The sequence below is a fragment of the Buteo buteo genome, chromosome 4 (genome assembly GCF_964188355.1).
Source record: "Buteo buteo chromosome 4, bButBut1.hap1.1, whole genome shotgun sequence".
NCBI lineage: Eukaryota > Metazoa > Chordata > Aves > Accipitriformes > Accipitridae > Buteo > Buteo buteo.
Genome location: NC_134174.1, coordinates 35,491,296 through 35,511,641, shown reverse-complemented (window position 1 = coordinate 35,511,641; position 20,346 = coordinate 35,491,296). Strand labels below are relative to the sequence as shown.

General features: G+C 40.0%; 1 protein-coding gene across 1 annotated transcript in view; it reads right to left on the bottom strand.

Annotated features, from left to right (window-relative positions):
• Positions 1-20,346, bottom strand: part of ANK3 (ankyrin 3) — a 212,148-nt gene that overhangs the window by 15,855 nt on the left and 175,947 nt on the right. Inside the window, exons 36-41 of the mRNA XM_075025511.1 lie at positions 11,333-19,033; positions 10,626-10,700; positions 9,624-9,755; positions 8,410-8,553; positions 5,389-6,061; positions 2,989-3,367 (exon numbers count right to left, since the gene is read on the bottom strand). Coding sequence (XP_074881612.1) covers positions 2,989-3,367; positions 5,389-6,061; positions 8,410-8,553; positions 9,624-9,755; positions 10,626-10,700; positions 11,333-19,033 — 9,104 coding nt within the window. The remainder of the gene's footprint in view (positions 1-2,988; positions 3,368-5,388; positions 6,062-8,409; positions 8,554-9,623; positions 9,756-10,625; positions 10,701-11,332; positions 19,034-20,346) is intronic.

Below are 20,346 nucleotides of genomic sequence, written 5' to 3'. Positions count from 1 at the left end.
GGTCTCAGCTTGGTGCCGGGAGGTCCCACAGCCACAGCCAGGTGTCTACTCCGTCCTCGCACCCTCTGACAGCCCCAGGGTTTTCCCCTCCGAAACCCAAGGAGCTCCTTGGCTTTGGGGCTGAGCAGCTCTGTGTGCACATGCCTGGCAGAGGGCTTCATACCTATGGCTGTGACAGACACAGGGCAGAGGCCCTTCTCACCTGATGTTTGGCTGAACCACCCTTTCTGTGAATAGAGAAATTCGAATATTTTCTCTATAATTACTCAATGACAGCCCCAAACTGATTTTAAAGTCATGAACAGTGGATATTGCTAACTGCATTTCTGTTTTGCTTTTTGAATCTGGCCCAAGACATCCCAAACAAGAAGCATTTCTCACAAATGATGTGTCAAATAAGAGTAGGCATAGGTGGGTGGAGGAGAAAAAGGACTGTATAACAAAAAGCATTTAGGGCAGGATGACAGTATTCATCTGCATGTAAAGTCTCCTGCTGTCCTCTGACACTAGCCAAATACACATACAAAAGAATTATAATCCAACCCTATCCTGAAGAAGTAACAAGAAGCAGGAGAAGATTCCCAGAGGGCACAAAGGTTTTGGAGGAAGAGTTATTTTTAATAAACAGCTTCAAGTGGTTTATTTGTGATGGAATTCTGACACTGGGAGTCACCTCAATCACATGGTGGACATCACCCTCTTTGGGATAATAGAGCAACTGTGCTGCACTCCTCTCATTTAAAAAGATCACTGGAATCTGATGCTTGAGCATTCGTAGAGAATTATATGGCCTACATTGTCATTGCGTTGCTTTTGTAAACTTTTGGGCATTTACGTGGACTTGGGATGAGGCCAACAATTTGTTTCATCCACATCACCAGGCAGCAGCCCAATATCAATTGTCTGAGTTTATCTCTTGTTGCAAACTGTGTGCCAAAACACTGATGCATCCCTCACCTTTTACTTTGGGAAGTAATTTTATTTTGTTTCCCCTTTCTTTCCACAAAAATAAATCTGTTTCTTCCACACTTTTCTCTTTATGGAGCATTTCTGAAGAACACCTTGCAGAAAGACTGCAGTTGAAATTCTCTTTCTGTTTTCATGACAGCACATGAAGTGCCCATAAATTGGACTGTGTTACTAGCTAAACTATGGACTTCAAATTAAATTAGAAGATATTCTTGAAGAAATATCAACAAGATATTAGAAGCAATTCTTGTTGTCATTCCAACAAACACTAGCTTGTCACCCATTCAGACTTTGTGAGAGACCCACATTTAGAAATGACATTATTTTCTGATACCAGCTTATTCCAAGATCATATCTATAAAAAGACTTGTTATTTAGAAGGTAAGATTATCACCCTTTGCCAACAAAGCAAAAGTAGTGCAAGAAGCACGCATAAGAAAAGCATGTGCTTTTTCTTCCTAATCCAGATGCGATATCCAAAAGTAAAGAGCACACAAAAGTGGATGACAACTTATGTTTTCACTGATGGGAATCCAGAGGGGAAAGTGCAGCACTGTCGCACACCCGCAGCATGTTACAGTGTGCATCTACGCTTATCCCTGCTTTTAAATGGATCATAATAATAAAAGCCTGAGGTCTGCCCCAAAGCCTACCAACGCTAAAGGAACTCTGCCATCTGCCTTTAACTGCCTTTGCAGAAGGCTCTTTCTTACATTTTTAAAGTATTCCAGTAATTGGTGAACATTAGGAAAGATCTTCACTGCTTCAACTATGTCACGAACTAATAACACGATAATAACAATCATATGCTGCATAACTGCTGAGACTGATTATGTTACCATCTAATAAAAGAACTCTTGGTTGTATAATCGAAAGAATAGTTTAAAATGAACTAATTTAAACCTGAATGATTTATTGCAGCCCACCACAGCCAACATTTTTATTGTGCTACAATAAAAAAAGTGCTATATCATGTAGAAGCAATTCTACTGAAATACCTCGCTTCCAGAAGTTATAATCTCCTCCTGTATTACGCCTGGGAAAAGACAATCTCAGCAGAGAGAGGAATGTAGAAGAGCCTCTGCAATTCCCTTTTCCAGCCTGGTTCCCTGCCAGCCCTGTGGTCTATTCCGTGGCAACCCTCCCACTGCTGGGGTGCAAGGTGCACGCACCCATGGGGCTATAAGCCATTCTTTGAATCTACTTTACTTTTAAACTTCTGGGAAATAAATAAGCAACTGAGAAAGCTATTAAAATCTTAATTGTCAGACAACAACTGCAGTTCCGCAGTTAAGGATGTGCAAGCCAGGCAAGGTAGAAATAAAGGGGAGCCCCTCCGCAGTATTTTAAGAAGAGCCACCACCTGTAAAAGTGCTTTACACGTTTGGAAATCTTTTGATTCCTCTTGGCTGGATGCACTTTGGAGTTGGGATGAACGAGGCCGTGAAACAAAAAACGTAAGGAGGAGATTAAATATTACCCCAAATTTATTTTTCTGCAAATTAACAGAGTAAAAAAATGCAGGAGGTGTTGGGGACAAGGAGCAGGATAGAGGCCGAAGAGTCCCAATATCTCTTCACTCACTTCAATGTCACAAAAGGAGTGGAAACCAGTGGCATCACCTTACTGGAAACAGATGGAGGACAGCTGAGCTATTTGGCACTGTTTGCACAGGTGGTATGTCAGGGCAGGGAAGAGGCCTGTTCCCTAGCGATGCAGGACAGTGGTCCCAGAAGCTGCTCTAACCTCTTCCAGGGCTTGGGGCCAGTCAGGCAGAGGATTACGCAGCCCTGCTTGGCTCCTCTGCCCACCCGCACCCCACCTCATTCTATTCACACTGCAGAACATAAATTTCCACTGACTTCCATTTTTCTTAATTTAGCAATAAATAGAAAAGGCGTAAAGAAAGATTAAAAAAAAACCCCAAACCTGTCACAAACAACATTACAAGTCTTACAAAAAATTCTGTTGAGCAATAGGGACTCCTCACGCAGTTAATTGTTACAGGACATACTGTACCTTCTGTTCAGACATTACTGCTCCCTCCTCCTCTTGGTTGCTTGTTCTTGGCTTGCTATCCTCAGAAGTACTCCAGCTCATCTTCTTCACACTGACAGGCACAGATGTTTTGTTGCCTTCTGTTGTTGGCTTGCTAGTCTCTTCCAAAGATTTCTGATATGCTGTTGATGATAACGTTTGCTCATCAGTACCAGCTGCAATCTGGGTCTTTGTTTTCAGGGCTTCTTTGTCACTCTGTCTTCCCACATCATTTAAAGATTCCTGGATGTAGGATTTCGTTTTTGTCTCTGCTGTGGATTCGGATAGGCTTCCATTTGTTTCTGGCTTCCCTGCTTCTCCTTTGACATATGAGGTAATGGAATCTCTACATTGGTCCGAACTACAAGAAAAAGAAAAAAAGCACAGACAGCCGTTCAGTGCTTAAATCACACACAGAAGGGCAAAGCACCGAGCCTCTTACTGAGCCTTCATCCTTAGCACATGCGTTTCAGACCAAAAAAAGTAAGATTTTAAATTCAGCTTGCAAACCTCAATCTATTTAATAGCCTTATCTTCTGCATCATGATATCTTTCCAGAAGCAACAAGAGTATGGTGAACACTGGAAACAAGGTCAAATGTTTTATGTTATTCCCCTTCCACTTGGCAGGGGGAAGGAAAAAGAGAAAGAAAAATACACAACACCTACTATTTCCGTTGTATAATCATGAGATAAATCCTCGAGGCACTAATTCTTTAACCTGCTCTCTAACTAGGGAAGTGATGAAAGTATCTGTTACCATGCAATTACCAGTAATGACCGAATAGTTTATGTTATTTTTCCCCCAAAGTACAATATCTATACTCCAGATAACTGATGCCTTTTAAAAAATATTGCTATCTGAAAAGAAATCCTTAGACAGTTCAGAGTTTCAATAATAAACAAAGCCAAAGGCAAGGAAGGTTACTACCAGATAGACAGCTGACCAAAATTTTGCCTCAGATTACCTATGGATAGGTTTAACCTGCACTTCTGAGGCACAGTTTTCTTCCCTTTTGCATTTTTGATTGCTTTCAGATAATGACCGTACACGTGAAAATACTATAGCTATTTGCGGGCAAAACTCTTACAAAAGATAGTAAATTGAATTAATCTAGTTAGAAACTGATATGTTATTTTCTCAAGGAAGCCCTTTTACTTCTAGAAGTGAACTATTTTACTAATTTAACACAATATAAAATGCAGAATAACAATGCTTGCTTAACAACAGAAATCGCATCAGTAGTAGATCAAGTGCTTTATAGTCCTGAAAGACAAGCAGTTTGCTGAAATCAATGGCCAAATTCCCACTGGATTCAGTAAGAGAGTATCTAATGCTACCTGAAACCTTAAAACATCCTGAGTCAAAGCTGCAATGAAGTAAACTGCTGACAGACAAATAACCATTCTCTGCAAATAATCATTCTCTGCTGATTTACAGCTCCTGCAGACCTGGCTCCTTCAATTAGTAATCATGGGAGCCACATTCAAAACAAAGGCAGGCAGGAGCTCTTCACCCAGTGGGTACCAGTAAGGCTGAACGTGGCAACATATTGTGAATCTTGAAAGTTTAAGTAGATCCAAGGGGAGGCTGGAAAAGCTCATGCAAGAGAAATGCATTGGGGATAAACATGTAGAAAGCATCCACCTCAGCAGGTCATTATGCTGAAAGCAAGTGGTGCTTGGGAGAATACTGGAGGAAAACAGAGTATACATCCACTCTCCTCCTCCCCTGAGCATCCTCTACAGTCACTGCTGGGAGACAACATAGGGGACTAGACGGATTTGGCATCACCATTCTTACGTTTTTATGCTTTGTAACTCATCTCTTTAAAAGTCTAGTAAATCACCATGACATAACATGCTTGAAGTAAGTGTATAAAAACAGTGACAATTTAAAAATTGGCTTATGGAAAAAGTAACAACTATCTGAGGAAAGGCATAGAGATGCAATGAAAAGGATGGCTGCTAAAAAGGTACTCGAGAAATAAGAGTAATGTAGTGCCCTGGTTTCAGATAACGTACATTTCATAGTCCTCAATTCCAGTTACATGTATATATCACTTAGATTAATTAAAAACGGAAATACACAAGATAAAGAAAACAAAAAGTAATGTTATCCACCAAACATAACACAAACTACTTCTGAAATACCTATACTAAGAATGAAACCTGATAAGTATGCATTTTAAAAGACAAATATGTCTGAGGCCAAATCGAGTCAACTATTACTTTTTCTTTTAAATACATATATATATACACACGCACATATATACATATTCTCATAGAATATTAGAACAGCAGGCTCAGCACTGCTCCTGGAGGTAAAAGCAGCATGGGAAGGCTTGCTTACACACACACACTCTTATACAAAGGTGCTCACCTATCATCCAAACGATCTAGCAGGCTACCACCTATTCTGCGTCCCGATGTCAGTGGCTCAGTGACACTTGACGAGTCAGGCTGCCAACCTGTAATTGAAGACATTTCGTGTTCTGCTTGTTGAACACCTTTAAGAATTGACCATACTCTTTCTTCCGTCATCTCCTCAGACTCAGCTCCTTCTTCCAGATGAATGTCCTCAAACAGAGATTTAAGCTTTTCTTCCATCATCTCCTCATCAGTACCAGACTTTTCTCTCTCAGGCTGTTCAGTCCTTACTCCTGTTTTACTAGTCTCTTCACTCTGCCTTTGTTTAGCATCTTTTGACATCCCGCCATAACTACCAAGATACCGTGGAAAATCCTTAAGGTCCACTTCCTCCAACTGGTTCTCGCCTACGGAAATATCTTTAGGTGTTCCTTCTCTAGGCACTGAGAAATCGAGTTTGCTGTCATCCAGTGAAGTGTCTTCTTCAGTCACCACTGGCGGTGCTGCTGCTGTACCATCTACGTGTCCCTGGGAGGTCACTAACACGTCACTCAGTCTACTGGGAGTTCTAAGGGGTGACTCTAGGCTAGAGGTGTCGCTAAAGAAATCATCCTGATGGAAAGGGGTGGGTGGCACGAAGCGCAACCCAGTGGGAGTTTCCAGTTCCACTTGAATGGTGGGATAACCTAAGGAAGACAGCACATTTGGACTGACTGGGATGAAGCATGGAGCAACAAATAAGCAAATGTCAAATGATTCATGAGCTACATAAAGTATGAAATGTATGAGGAGGTGCAGGTGTATAAGAACAAATGCAGTTCTGAGAGATTTCTTTACTTTGTCCTAAATAGATGGAACAAAAAATGAGTACTGCCAGTGAATAGTACAGTGAAGCCAGTACTTTTGACTATTTTGTAAATAGTCTGTAAAGATTTCAGCAATTGGTTTTGCAGCCATTTTAACATTCTTCAAGCTATAGCAGATTGTCTTATAAGCATGCAATAAATCAAATGTGGACAAGGGTGGCTGTCCCTTTATATCCAATACAATCTCTTGCAGCCATATTGTGTAAATCTTTCTTTCCCAGTTTTTCCTTTTTTTTTTTTAAATTTGAAAGTTTAATAAATACATTTTAAAGACAGAAGTAGATCTTAACATAGGACAGCCACTTGTTTGTCAGTAGGTATTATTTCTAAAACAGGTCCACATTTTTAATAAACTTTTATATAAAAATACATGATACCAGCAATACAATATTACTAATAGATATCTCCAATTTAACCATAGAGCCACAAGAATGGAAAAGTTAAAGAATGAGGAACAGAAATGGATCCTAATGAGGATACTAAAGAATAGTAGATCTAAATACACAGCAGGATAAAAAACTAAAAAGGGAAGCTAACAAACGGATAAGAGAACACAAACACAACAAGGGAGAGCTATATGAATATTTCAGGTACAGTAAAGTTATACAGGTGAGAGGACTGTGGTGAGTAAGGAGATCTTGGAGATCTTGGAGAGTGAGGTGATCTTGGTGACATGGGTACAATCAGATACACTGCTCAAATAAAGAGAGAAAAGAAAAATTGATGAAAACATGGGAAAACCATACAAAAGGATTAAACTGAATATACACATAAAAACGACAACAAAATCTGAAGTTTGCATTCCAGCAAATAAGAGGTTGAGTAACCTACAAAAGGAAAAAAATACATGCTGTGGGGTTAACTTGACATTGTGCTGCCTGCAAAGGGAGGTGCATTAACAGGGTTTGGTTTTTGGTTTCCTGAATCAGCTGAGAGAAAGGCAAAGGTGGTCTGGTCTTGGTGAGGAAAGGAAGCTTGAGGAAGGTTCAGAGAAGAGGAGAGACAGAAAGCAACTGCAGAGAAGCGTATTTTTTTCATAAAAACATTGATGCTACTATTAAAAGGCGCAATCAACATTTCAAGAGCAACTTTCTTAAAATGTCATCAGAAAATTATTTCTGTAATGCAATGATGCAATGACCAGCAATACTGCTCAATAATGGAGGTACACTGAGCTTATATGCTCTAAAGAAAAAAAATCCTACTAAAATACAGAGGAAGCCCAATACATACTTGAACAAATTACAAAAAACCAAAGGAAATGTTACTTACAAAAGAAAAATCTTCTTTAAGAGCTATTTATAATACATGTGACAAAAATCAAAGTAAAGAATATAGCAACCCAGTGCCTGTTAACTAACATTTAAAAGAAGGAAAAACAACATTTACCATCTTCAGCATACTGAGAAATAATAAGTATACCTATGGCAATTCTGGTTTACAAGCAGAACTTCATTTATCCTTTTAATCTGGCTCAAAAGTAACCTGCACAATTCTGTTCTCAGTTGGTACAGCTTCCATGTGAAAATTATTACACAATTTTACCCATTAGTAGACTGAAAAAAAGATATTCTCTCCTGCACTAATAAAACATTTTCTTATTTTTCTACTGCCATTGTAGAAATGGTACAAGTCAAAATCATAAAGTAATTGATGTTCACTTGTCTCAAAGAGGCTTGATAGTAAATTGCACATTAATGTACTCTATGCAATTAGTAAACACTTTTTTTTTCCTTGTTCTTCCTTCTTTTTTTCCTTTGAAGAAGTCTTACTGTTACTTATCTAGACAGGAAGTCAAAGAATATACATACATTTCCAGGTAACTCGGAAAGCATGCAATACCAAGTACATTAAAAATATACATGGGCAAGCCTCAAAGCACAACTATTGCAGGAGAAAAATACACAGGTCTTGTCAACTGACACCAAGGCTGGTGGGAACAAGCTTACTCAGGCATACGTTTGTGGGACCCTGGGCTTATTCTCTGACATATTAATGTCCAGCCTGCGTGTTGTACCATGAGCATGCTTTAGGAGTGAAAAAACCCTTCACATTAAAACCAGTTATTTCTGTAGAACTTACTGTCTTTTTTTAAAGACTAGTTTATACAACATTATTGTCTTATTGGACATGTCACTGAACTAAATATGACCAGAGAATTCAATTACCGTCAATGGGATCATGAAAAACATTATTTTCATCTGCAAAACTTCTGGTGCCTGAAATATTTCCATAATCAAATATTGGTCCTTCCAACAGGGTCACAATATCTATTCGATTAATTTTTGTCAATACGGAAGTTAAGGCATCAGCTGAAAAACAAATAAGATATGTCAGAAAAAAGTTCAGTGTTGCAGAACCGTGTAATCGTCTTTCTCAGTTACATTCACATCGTATTAATTATAAATTGCCGGCATATGTTTCTGTCCCAACGCCTTTGAATCTAGCAAAGCCCATCATTTGTCTAAGTAGTCATTCTGCTGCCTACTTATTCAAGATATACATCTATTAAGAGTCTTCCTTCCCCCCCAAGGGAATATATATATATACACATATATATATATAATGACATTACAACACAAAAAGCACAAAGAATAAAGTCAGAGAGTTCTTAAAGAATGTATTTACTTACTACTGAAACAAAATATCCTTTTACTGGAGCATAAAAGGAGTGTAAAAATCCTTTTACCATTCTGTTTCGAGGAACAACAGAATAGCTAGCCATGTAGGTAATAATGCATGTAAGGCTATTCATGCAGTACATCGTGAAATCTCATTTGCAGTAATCTTGTTGTGAGAACACAGTAACACTGGAAATTACTTTTACGGTGAAAGAGATCAAAGCAGACTCAAATACTGTGCAGGAGTGTGTGGATTAGAGAACGGTAATGAACACCATTGACCTAACACAAAAATCAAACCCCCTCTTTCAGTTTGAGCAATTCAAGTGAAACGCACAGATAAAACCAGCAGAATCAGTGCAGAATCAGTGTCTCCATCACTCCTCACAGAAAGAGGTTTAGTCTTTTCTTATGACCTGCAATACCGCAAGACTGTCTAACTTTTCCAGGCAGCCTATTTCCATGTTCCACATTCCTTGCTATTGGAAAGTTTTCCCTAATATTCTCTTTACCGGAATTTAAGTTCATTACTTGTCCCATCAATTATGGATGTAGAGAACAGATTATTTCCTTCTGCTTATATACTGAATAAAGATGACACGTTTCTGACTTCTGGTAAAAATATAACTGAAACTTTTTTTTTCCATCAGTGGTTTGCAAAAGACATTCATAATACTTTCTTCAATTTAACCTATTTAGATCAGGCAACAGATGAAATGGGCTATAACTTATAAACAGCAAAAGTAACTACTTGAACTTACTTGTAGCATTTTTCCCATCTCTGGTAACCCACTTTTTTAATAACATGAAGCTTTGAGCAATAAGAGAATTTGGGTTTTCTACTCGGATTTGATTTATTTCATCCACAGAAAAATTCAGTTCTCTTGCCAGTTCTATAAAGACAAAAAAAAGCAAAGAAAAGAAAACAACAATAGAAACACCAAAGAAAGCACAAATCCCTCAATCATCCTGTCAGGCTTAAAAATATTATCTTTCTTGGATCACAGAGACGTCAACAAAACTACCTGACACAAACTTTACAGACAATGATGAGCATGGCATTACATACTCATACTTTAATTTCCTAAGACAGACACAATTTTGAATTTCAGTCATCTCTGTGAGCTATTATTGTATTTATACTCAGTAAACCATTTAAAGACGGTGAAAAAAACTCCGTGAAGACTACCTCATCACCACTTATTTATAAAATCTGTTTTTTTCTGGTGACTGTTCCTCCTTTGTGACCTTGCTGCGCAGCTCGGCACTGGTGCTGTTGTCACCTACGCCTGGGGAGAGCTGGCTGCTGCAGCTGTAAGCCTGGGAAGGGCCAGCTCTGCCCATCAACACAGGGAGCGACGGCGGGCATACAGTTAGATAACCCCCCCAGCACCGACTTGCTGGGGCACTGCTGGGCTCCCTGAAACCTCCAGGGCTCTGGGGAAACTGCTGTCCAGATACAGAGGCAGCCCGCAGCCCGAGCAGATAGATCCTCAACTCCTTGGGTGAACATCTTGAGAGGAGACCCTTTTTAGCTATTTTCCCTACTAGTTTCTGTTTGATTTATTGCAAGACCATGGGACAATTTCCTATTAGCCATCTTTATGGGATGATTTCCTATTAGGCATGTTGCATGTTTTGGGAGGCTGGGCTCACTGTGAATTGGCGGGAGCCTGATGCAGCCTAGCTGTGGCTTTTGGTAAAAGACTACCTGAAAATGTAATAGCAAAGACTAATTTCAATATTAAAGCAGAAAAGCTTACCTGTCCAGCTAAGTCCTAGGTGATCAGCTACAATTGCCATCCTTATATCTGTCCGTTCACATGGACTCTGTGGACCTGTGATTTACAATTTCTCGATTAAAAAGGTTTTGCACAGAAAACCACAAACCGGACAATAGTTTTTTATAAATAATAGCTTTGACTAAGCTGCCAGTGCTTCTATTGTTTACTAGAATGGTTGTGTGTCCTAATAACCTACAAAGCAAATTTTTTTCACAGCTTTTAGATTTTCACCTGTGTAAAGCCAAATGTCAAACTACATGATGTCGTGTAATGAAACCAAACATGCTGACAATCTAGCTGTTAGACTGTACACAAGTTGTTCAATTACTGGTGGAAACCACCAAGACCAGATTATCATCTACTTTCTCTACTTTGACAGAATAAATTTGCTGTCACAAAAGAAATCTTTCAATTTCTGAGTTACATCAATTTTTGAGTTACATGAATGTCTTCGGCATGCTTCACTAGCTTTCTACAGTACAGGATTTGTTTGAAGGAAGAAAGAAGAGTATAAGACAGCACATACAGATGACAATGACAGAATGAAAACTAAAGTTAAGTCACTCCACAGGCAATCACAACAGTTCATGCACTAGGATCAACAAGTTGAAAGTTTTACAAACTAGGCTTGATCTCCACGAGGTGAGCCATGAGAGCTCCAGAAACCTGACTGCCTTCATTCTCACCAGTCCTCTTACTCCTCCTCCTCTCACTGTCGGCCTTTTCAATCTTTGATTTTATAGATGCTGCCTCTGTTCTCATGTCTCTAGCAGACTTCGATGTAATGGAAGGCTGGTAAACTTGAGTAGCTTCTGATAAGGATGTGTTCTTTGATGTACTGTCTTCTTCATCATCAGAGACCTCTGACTGCATCTTTTTCTCTTCATCAGATAGACGATCCACAAGCTTTAATGTCTCACCGCTAATTCCCTTAAAATATTCAATAGAATGTTTACATACCTCCCTAAGCTGATTTTTTCTTACTTTAACTGTTGTCATGGTGACGGAGGTAGATCTTACCTTTACTGGTAATTTAGAAGGAAGCTGTTTTGGTTTTTCTTTCTCTACCTGCTCTTGTTTTGGCAGGGCTGAAGTTCTTCTAGCTAGATTACTCCTATGTGTATTTTTTACAGGAATCCTAGACCTTGCTTCTAGACAGGGAGAAGGATTATTTTGTTTTGCTTTGTCAGGCTTACTAGCCCCTCTCACTTTACTCCCTGTATTGCTTTGGAGATTATTTTGTGAAAAGACTTCTTTTACTGAGCTGGCCTTTACAGGAAGCTTTGATTTTCCTCTAGCCCCTACCAACTCTGTTGACTTTTGCTGCTCTCCATGTGGTTTTTGCTTATCTCTTACTCTGTGTCCTTGTGTTGTCCCTGTACCTTTTCCTGAAGTGCTTTTTGCTTGATTAGCTTTCTGGAGGGAACATTTCGGTTCCAAATGTTCTTTTAGCACTACATTACAGGTAATATCATCTGTAGGGACAGCAGATGAATCCAAATTGTTGTTGTTATTAAAATTATCTTTTGGAAAATCAGTGTTTTCTGTTTGCCTACAGCTTATCTGGCTAGAAGCTGAACTCGCAATCACTGCTACAGTTTCATTTTCTAATCCCTGACCACTTGGCATCACAGCTTCTATCTTATCTGTCACTTCGCCAGGGCCATCTTTCTTCAGAGTCATGGTGGAAGCAGAAATTCCCATTTTAATTGGTGTGCGCAATTTGGGATCAACTTTAGAAGCATTTACCGCTGCCGATGATTTTTCCAGTGAGTTACTACCAAGCATTTGTTCCATGCAATCTCCACTGGCCTGGATGATGGGCTTATGTTCAACTGCTGTTGTTTCTACTGGTCTCTCTAGGTTTGTTTCTACAGTGTTGTCCCCTGCCTGTGGCTGTGTGATGGCAGTGACTGTACTTTTATCCCCTTCCCCCTTGTCCCCTGACTTCCCTTCAGAAGTATGCTCACCAATCTGAAAAAATTGCAGTCTTTCTTCAACAAAATCCCTCTTGCTCATGTCAATTGCACCACTGCGAGTCATCTCAAACATCTTCCCTTCATGAAATGGGAAGGGGTTGGGCTCGCTAGTTGGCGTACTTTCATCTGTTGGAGTTCTGGCTGGAGTTGTATCAGGTGTTGTTGCTTGAGATCTGTCTTCCACTGCCAGACCAAATGGTTTAGCCTCATCATCCCTTGATTTAGTCTCAAACACTTCATCATCACCTCGGTTATTGGACCACGGATCAAAATCTAGACTCTTGGTGGCCACGGTTTTGAAAGGTGTTGCAAATTCTTCATCTACTTTGTAACTGAAATACGTATCAGGAAATACAGTCCTGTCAGGGTGTCTGCCTTCCAAAGTGAAAAACTGCGCCCCTGACTTCTGTTCACTCTTATCTCCGGCTTTTTCAGAAGCTGGACCCTTGGAAGGTGCCTTGTCTTCTTCAAAGCCTACCTTGCCTTCCTCCTCAATGACTTCAAGCTTACTCTGGCTAAAGCAGCGATCAGTCTGCTTTAGAATGCCTTCTGTAGTCCATACGTCCTTTTTGGTTTCAACTGCCGGACCTGCAAGTTTAGAATCACTCTCAGTTAAACCATCATCTTCATCTTGCAAATCATAACCGTCAAGAGAGTCAATCTCTGTCGCATCAGTATCATGGGAGAATTCTGCAGTGGTTGCTATGGAACACTCTGTGACAGACTGGTCATTGTTACTCCCATTTTGCACTACATCATTCTGGGGTGAATCAAGCCCAATGTCAAACTCATTAGGTTTCCCAGAAGTGGGATGTCCTAACTCTTTCTGTTTCTCAGTCTTTTCAGGGCCTCTGGGTTTTGAGGTTTCTTTCTGGTCATCTTCCAGTTCTTTCAGTTTGAACGTATACTTTTTAAGTGGAATGGGTTGATAGAGAGATTCATCGTCACTGGAGTCACTGACATCTGCTCCCGGTGGCACAGGAGACGGTGGCTGTACTCTTATGACAGGTTCAGCCAGTTGGCATTTGTCATGTTCATCTTGCAAGTTCACTTCTGTCATCTCCATTTCACTTTCAGTGGAATAATGAGGCTTCTTTTCTGACTCGCCTTGATCTGCATCCAGTGGTGGAGGAGGAGGGAATTCAATGTAGGCAACTCTGTTACCTTTGGGTCTTTTGTTAGAGTCCTTATTTATGTGATTAGGTAATGCTTTGTCAATCTGTGATTCCTCAACCTCTGCCTGTTTTACAGATGTTGACTTAGCCTCTGCTTCCTCCTCTGATTCCTCAGATACCTCGGGTATAGGACTGGGCTTGCCTGGGATATAAGCTATTAGTGAGTCAGGTGTTTTAGATGTAAACTCATAACTCACTTCCTCCGAACTCGGTGTTTCTGGTGTTAAAGGGCTTTTACCAGAGCTATCTATAAAGGACACTTGTTCTAGTGTGTCATCTTCTGGACTGCCTTGCGGAGAAGGAGGTTGTTTTTGCTGTCTAGCTGTGTAAAATGTCCCCCTTGTCTCTTGTACCGTCTTACTCTCCTGACTGACAATTTTTTTAATATTTCCTTGTTGCACCTCTTTCTCATATTGCTTTCCTACTTGAACAAAACTGACATAAACAGGTAAGGTCTTAATTTCTTTTACTCCCTCAGTGCTTACTAGTGGTGCAACTTTATCCAAGTAATCACTGGCACCAGGGTCAACTAACTCACTCGAAGGAAACTCCTTTCCTGGACTACATTCTAAAGAATCTGGTGATTTGCTAGGGGATCTCTCCAGTTCCTCAACAGGAGGACTTAGACCTATCGAGCTCTGCTGCTTGGTAACTTTTCTGATTTCTGAATGCTTTATTTTTTCATCTTCCACATAATCAATCTGCCTCTCAACTTTCTCCTTAATCACAGCTGATTGGGATACTTTAGCTGAAAGTTCATAGACACCATCAAGCGTGGTTCTCTTCTCCTCAACAATTCTGACTGGAATATGGGACACAGCAACTTCTTCTTTCCTTTTGGATATTTTATCAGCCACTTCACCATTATGTTCCCCCTCCCTGACAACAAATTCTCTGTATAAAACCCTTTTTGAGGGAGATTTGACAGTCAGTTCCTTCACTTCTTCTGGATGAATTCCATTTGCTGCCAGTTTGTGCTCTGTCACAGTGATAAATTCGCTTTTTTTGTCAGTTTTAGCTTCGGCATGCTCAACATGGTTTTCTTTTACTGTATCTGGAACCAGCACATGTGAAAGTTTTTCTTTTTGTGTTTTATGATTAGAAGTTCCAGGACTTTCCCACGTCCTATAGATTTTTTTGTCCCATTGTCCCTTCGTTGTTGAGTCTGAGCCATACGCCAGGTCTTTTGCCAGTGGTTCTGAAAAGTGTTCCGGCACGCCTTTACTCATCTCAGTTCTTTGGCTTTGTGGGTCTGAAGCATGAAAGTCTTCGATAGCTTTCCCTTTACCTGGAACAAAATCTTCCCGTATTTTCACCTCTTTCTGCAAAGCTGTGCTCCCATCAATGACCTCTACTTGCTTTGCGTGTTTCTCTCTGGAATAAAACTGATACACTGGTAACTTACTTTCTTGCAATTTCTTTACTGGAATTTTGGACTGACCATCCAGCTTTTTCTCTTCCTGAGTTACGTCCTTACTCCTTGGACTTATACTTTGTTCAAATTTAAGCCTAATGGAACTGAGCTTTGATTGCTTCAGCTGAAATCCAGTCTGCGAAACCTCAGGTACTCCAGTCTGCTGAGCACTTCCTTTGTGTTCCATAGGTTGTTTAGAGTCCTCTGCAGGTTGCACAAATATCCTTTTTTCAGGACTGCTGGGCAAACTGGATGCTTTTCTTTCATCCACCTTGGGAAAGCATTTCCCATCATGTGCATACTGCTTCACCTTACTCCATTCGTCACTGGACGATGGTAATTCAGAGAGCAGAACTTTCTCAGGGCTGCTGCTGGCAGAGCTCTGGCTAGAATGTATTTCTTTGCCATTTTTTTTGTGCTGCTTTTTCTCTGGAGACTGTAGCTCATCATTCAACTTCTCTGTTTTATCCCGAAAAAACTGTGATACTTCAGTCAGTTTTTCTTCTGCCTCTTTAACAGTCCTGTCCACCCTGTCTTCATACATCAACTTTTCTCTACCTCTGTCTAATCTGTCCTCAGTAAAGCGCATCCACATCGCGTGTTTTGGACTACTAACATCTCCAGTGTAGTGTAACACTGTCACTTTATCATAATGATCATCTTTAGACATTTTACCTACACCATTTTCAGATACATCTTTATAGATTTTGGAGAGAATCTCTTTTTTGGGGGCAGTAGCTACTTTTTCTCTGCATCGTTTATCAGACCCCTGTAACTCTGCACTAAGGGGTAGAGCATGGTCAGTAACTGACTCCTCAGTATCAGAATGAGACACATCTAGCTTTTCTGAAAGAAGCATTTTCTCAGCAAACCTGTAAGACTCCCCTCTTAGTTCTGACAACTCATCATCATGGTATTCTATTGAGTGCTGACTCAAAAGCTTCAGTGTTTTGTAAGAGTCATCAGACATGAGTTGAGCAGAACTAGGGCGACTGTCTTCTTCCTGGGACACGGGAGTGTTAACTCTAGAGGATTCCAGGTAAGAAGGAAGTGACTCTTCGGCCGTGAGCTCCTCTTCTTCTTGCTGACCTTGTTCGTCTGAACAAGGAAAAGCATCATGTTTTTCCAACTCTTTTAAGTTAATATCTCCCCGAGGTAAGTCTTTCTGATATACATACATTTCTTTTTCTGGATGCTTTTTTGTTTCTCTAATAATGACTTCAGTAGGTTCAGCCTGATTACCTTTTTCAATATGGACCTCTATTATTCGCTCCAGTTTGGGTGTCAGTTTGCTGTCCTTCTCTGCATGTTGTGGTGAAGTTTCAGCAGACTTGCTAACATCGGACGTTACTGATGATTTATGTTCAAACAGACCTGCCAGTTCTTTGGAAGGGTCACGTCCAGACTGAAAGGCTTTCATTATGTCATGAACAGACATTGTTTCCTCAATTCTTTCAGACGTGCTTTCAGCGCATGGAGGTTTATGATAAACCATCCTAGTTGTCGTAGTGATGTGAGTTTCTTCTTTTACTCGGACACCTTTACTAAGGACACACTTATGGTCGTCTTCTTCACTGCTGCTGGCTTTCATTTGAAAAGCTTTAACCTTCTCTTTAATAGATCCAGCAGGTTTTTGCTCCAGCTCCATAAACGTAGGGGTAGGTTTCGAGGCTGGTAGCTCCTCTGCTTTCTGCTCTGGAATTTCTTCGGACGATGGTTCATAGCTGCGGATGACATGAACAACTTCAGTTCTTGTTTCGGTAATGACGGGAGGGATGGGTACATCATGGAAAAGTGGTTTTGGCCCTGTGCTTTCAGCACTTTGTGGGGCAGAAGGTGTCTTTTCACTCCTTGTTTCAAAGCCACTGTCAGATAAGGGACTTTTATCTTGATCGTGTTGAGAAAAGTCATCTGGAGACTCTAAAATAGTATCTGTTCCAAAAAAGGAATCTGCAATTTTACATAACTCCTTTTCTGATGTTGAAGGCCTCATGGAGGCTGGAGGCATTTTAAGTTTATGTTCCTGCAAAGCAATAGCTGGTTTTAAAATGCGTTTTTGTCTCTCTTCACCTTCTTTTTTCCCCTCTTCAAACTTGTACTTTATGTTTGTTAATGAACTGCTACCGATATCATTTGCTAAATAATCAATAACTTTTGACAAGCTATAATCCTTTTCCGACATGGTTTTAGTTTTAATTTGGACCTTCTCTGGAACAGATATAGGAGGACTTGTCAAAGCTTGCTGTCTCGCTTCATCAATCTCCTCTGTACTGAACTCTACCCAGTCATCCTCAGACAGGTGTCCTTGATCACTTTTGGATACTTTAGCCGACCCTTTACTTTCTAAACACACATCTTTTTTCAGAATCTCACTAACTTTTACTAAGTCCTCTTTTACTTTCTCAACAATTTTAAAGGGCTCTTCATCATCAATTCTACCCTCTTTTTGTATCTCAGGTTGGAACGGTTTGTCCTCTGCGACATCTGTCTGCAATATTGCAGTCATTCTTATTAGATCCTCTTTCATTTCAGCAACATCTTTCAGTATCTCCTGACTGGAGGATAAAGAAGATGGTGTGGGCAATTTGAGAGCAGAGGGTGCTAAAAACAAGGATGATTTTATTGGAGATGAAGTTCGATTAAAGGGAGGCTGTGTGCGTGCCTCTGTAGTCAATGTTTTAATAGGTGACAGTAATGCAGCAGCTGATTTTGTAAGTGAAGACGACTCTGGGAGCTTCTTTAATGCTGGTTCAGACAAAACATTGACTACAGAATATACCGGCACTGTTATTGTCGATGAAGTTACTGATGAGGTAGTTGCAGATATTGACCCAAGGGCTGTGTACAAAGCACCTGCAGGAGGAGTTCTCATTGACTGGAAAGCTGATGGTGCTGAAGACACAAATGACCTGAGTGGAGAAAATGACATTGTTGTAGCTGTTGAAAACACTCTCTCAGCCGTGTCAGCAACTGCGTTAGCAGCACAACTTGCAGAATGTGCAGCTGCAGCGATCTTGTCTTGAAAAACAGCTGCAGCCTTGGATCCATTTATTATGTTGGCAGAAGGTGGGTATTTCAAAGGTGACACAGATCCATTAAGCAATGGTACATCTGTGTGCCCAGCTACATGTTTTGCTGGCGACGAGAGAGACGAGGCCATCATGACTTTAGAGGATGAAACAGCATCAACTGCTGCCTTAGCAGGTGACACCACTGACTTTAGAGGGGACGATAAAAGTGAAGATGCTGATGTGATGACCGATTTAAGTGGCAAACTTGAAGAGTACATGTTAATGTTGGATTTGGGGGATGCTGGAGGCGTCATGGTTATGGATGATCTCTCCAAGAGAGATCCTGCTGTAGTCACTGGAGATGTCCGAGGGGGGAATGTGGTAGTGGATGCCAGCCCTTTTAGACTAGCAGCTTCTGTGACTGCGGGAGCTCTGACGAAAGAGCCTGAAGTAACCTGTATATTGTATGGAGGCTGCGATACCACAGTTTTTATTGGCGAAGAGATTGTCCGAAATGATCTAATCGGAGAGGCTACATCACTAACAGATTTAACTGAAGATGTGGTAGAAGCTCCTAATGTGGATTTGATTGGAGAAGCAGAAGAAACAGACCATATTGATTTTAATGGGGAAGCTGTAGGAGTGTTAGAGGAAGAGCTTGATAAGGAAGTGAAGCCTGATTTGGTTTGCCCAGGCACTGTAATTGGAGCTGTTGTCCATGACTGATATGGCCGTGTTGAAAAGAATGGCTTGTATGAGTAAGTAGCAGGTAGGGATCTTGTTGCTCCTGCACTCCGTTCAACTGTTTCTTAAATTGTTAAATTAAAATCAAACATAAAAATCAACAAAAATGATTGAAAAACAGAGAGACCAGAGAAGAAAATTGGTCAGTAAACGTTGTAATATTACAAAAAGCAAGTACAATTGTTTGCATGAGTTAGGATGGAGGAGGCAAAAGAAGATTTTAAAAAGGAAAGAAAAATATAGGAATGAGCCGTATACTGATGACTGGTCCAAACCAAAAAGCAACATGAAATGAAAGACAGAAAGCACATAGCAACCAAATCTGCAAACAATGAAGAACAGAAAACACAAAGGAGGAATGCATAAGGTAAAAATAAAGCCACATCAAAATTTCTTCTCTTACTTCCTATTGACTTTCTGATGTGCTACTTCTGAAATATTCGCAACAGTGCTATTTTGCCTGTTTAGGTATGTCTCTGCTTTGCGCAACTATTAGAATTATCCTTTTAATAATTTCTGTTGTTGTTCTATTCAGATATTGAACCTATACAAAATATAAACTTGCGTAAAGTGACATTATATAGCTAAAATCTTTTTTTTAAACCACTCAGAACTATTTCATGCAGAACCCAAAATTCCTTTAAGTGACAGGCAATTGATGTGCAAACTGTGAAGCAACTGCAATAAATTCAAATCTGTATCTCCCATGCACAATTCGGATATGCTTCACACTCACAAAGCCAATAAGAGCAAGAGCTTTTCTGAGTCAATATTTTTAAAAAATAACAAAAATAAAGAAAAGGAACTTTTGCATTTGTTTCTCATGCGATATTCCTTTTGTTTGGTAAAAACTAAAGTAAAACTTACATGAAATGATTTTAAGAAGCATATGTCATACATGAAATATGGAAAGTATGATATATGATAAACGTGAGCAAGCAAAGCAACTGAATCAGTTTTTATTCATGCACAATAGATTATGTCAAAACGAGCACACAGATTAATACATTTTGTATGCTGTATTAAGCACAAATATGTAAACCTTACAAAATCATGTCACAAGAGGCCATTAAAAGAAGAGTACACTTTTTCTACAAGATGTAGTGTCTTGGTACCTTTTGAGGAGATTTCTTGTATCAGCTCAAAGACAGACCTGTTCAACTTTACATTTCTCAAAAGGTAACGTTAGAAAAGCAGTCAAAGAACAATATATTATGCAAAAACTTCCTGGCAAGGAGAAACCTGTTATCATCCCCCAGAACACTCAGCTTATTCATAGGTATTTCAAACAAAATCATCATCAACCACATTTTGCATCACAGGAGGTACTCATTCCAGAAGACAGTATTTCTGGGAATCCCATTAAGGCATACATAT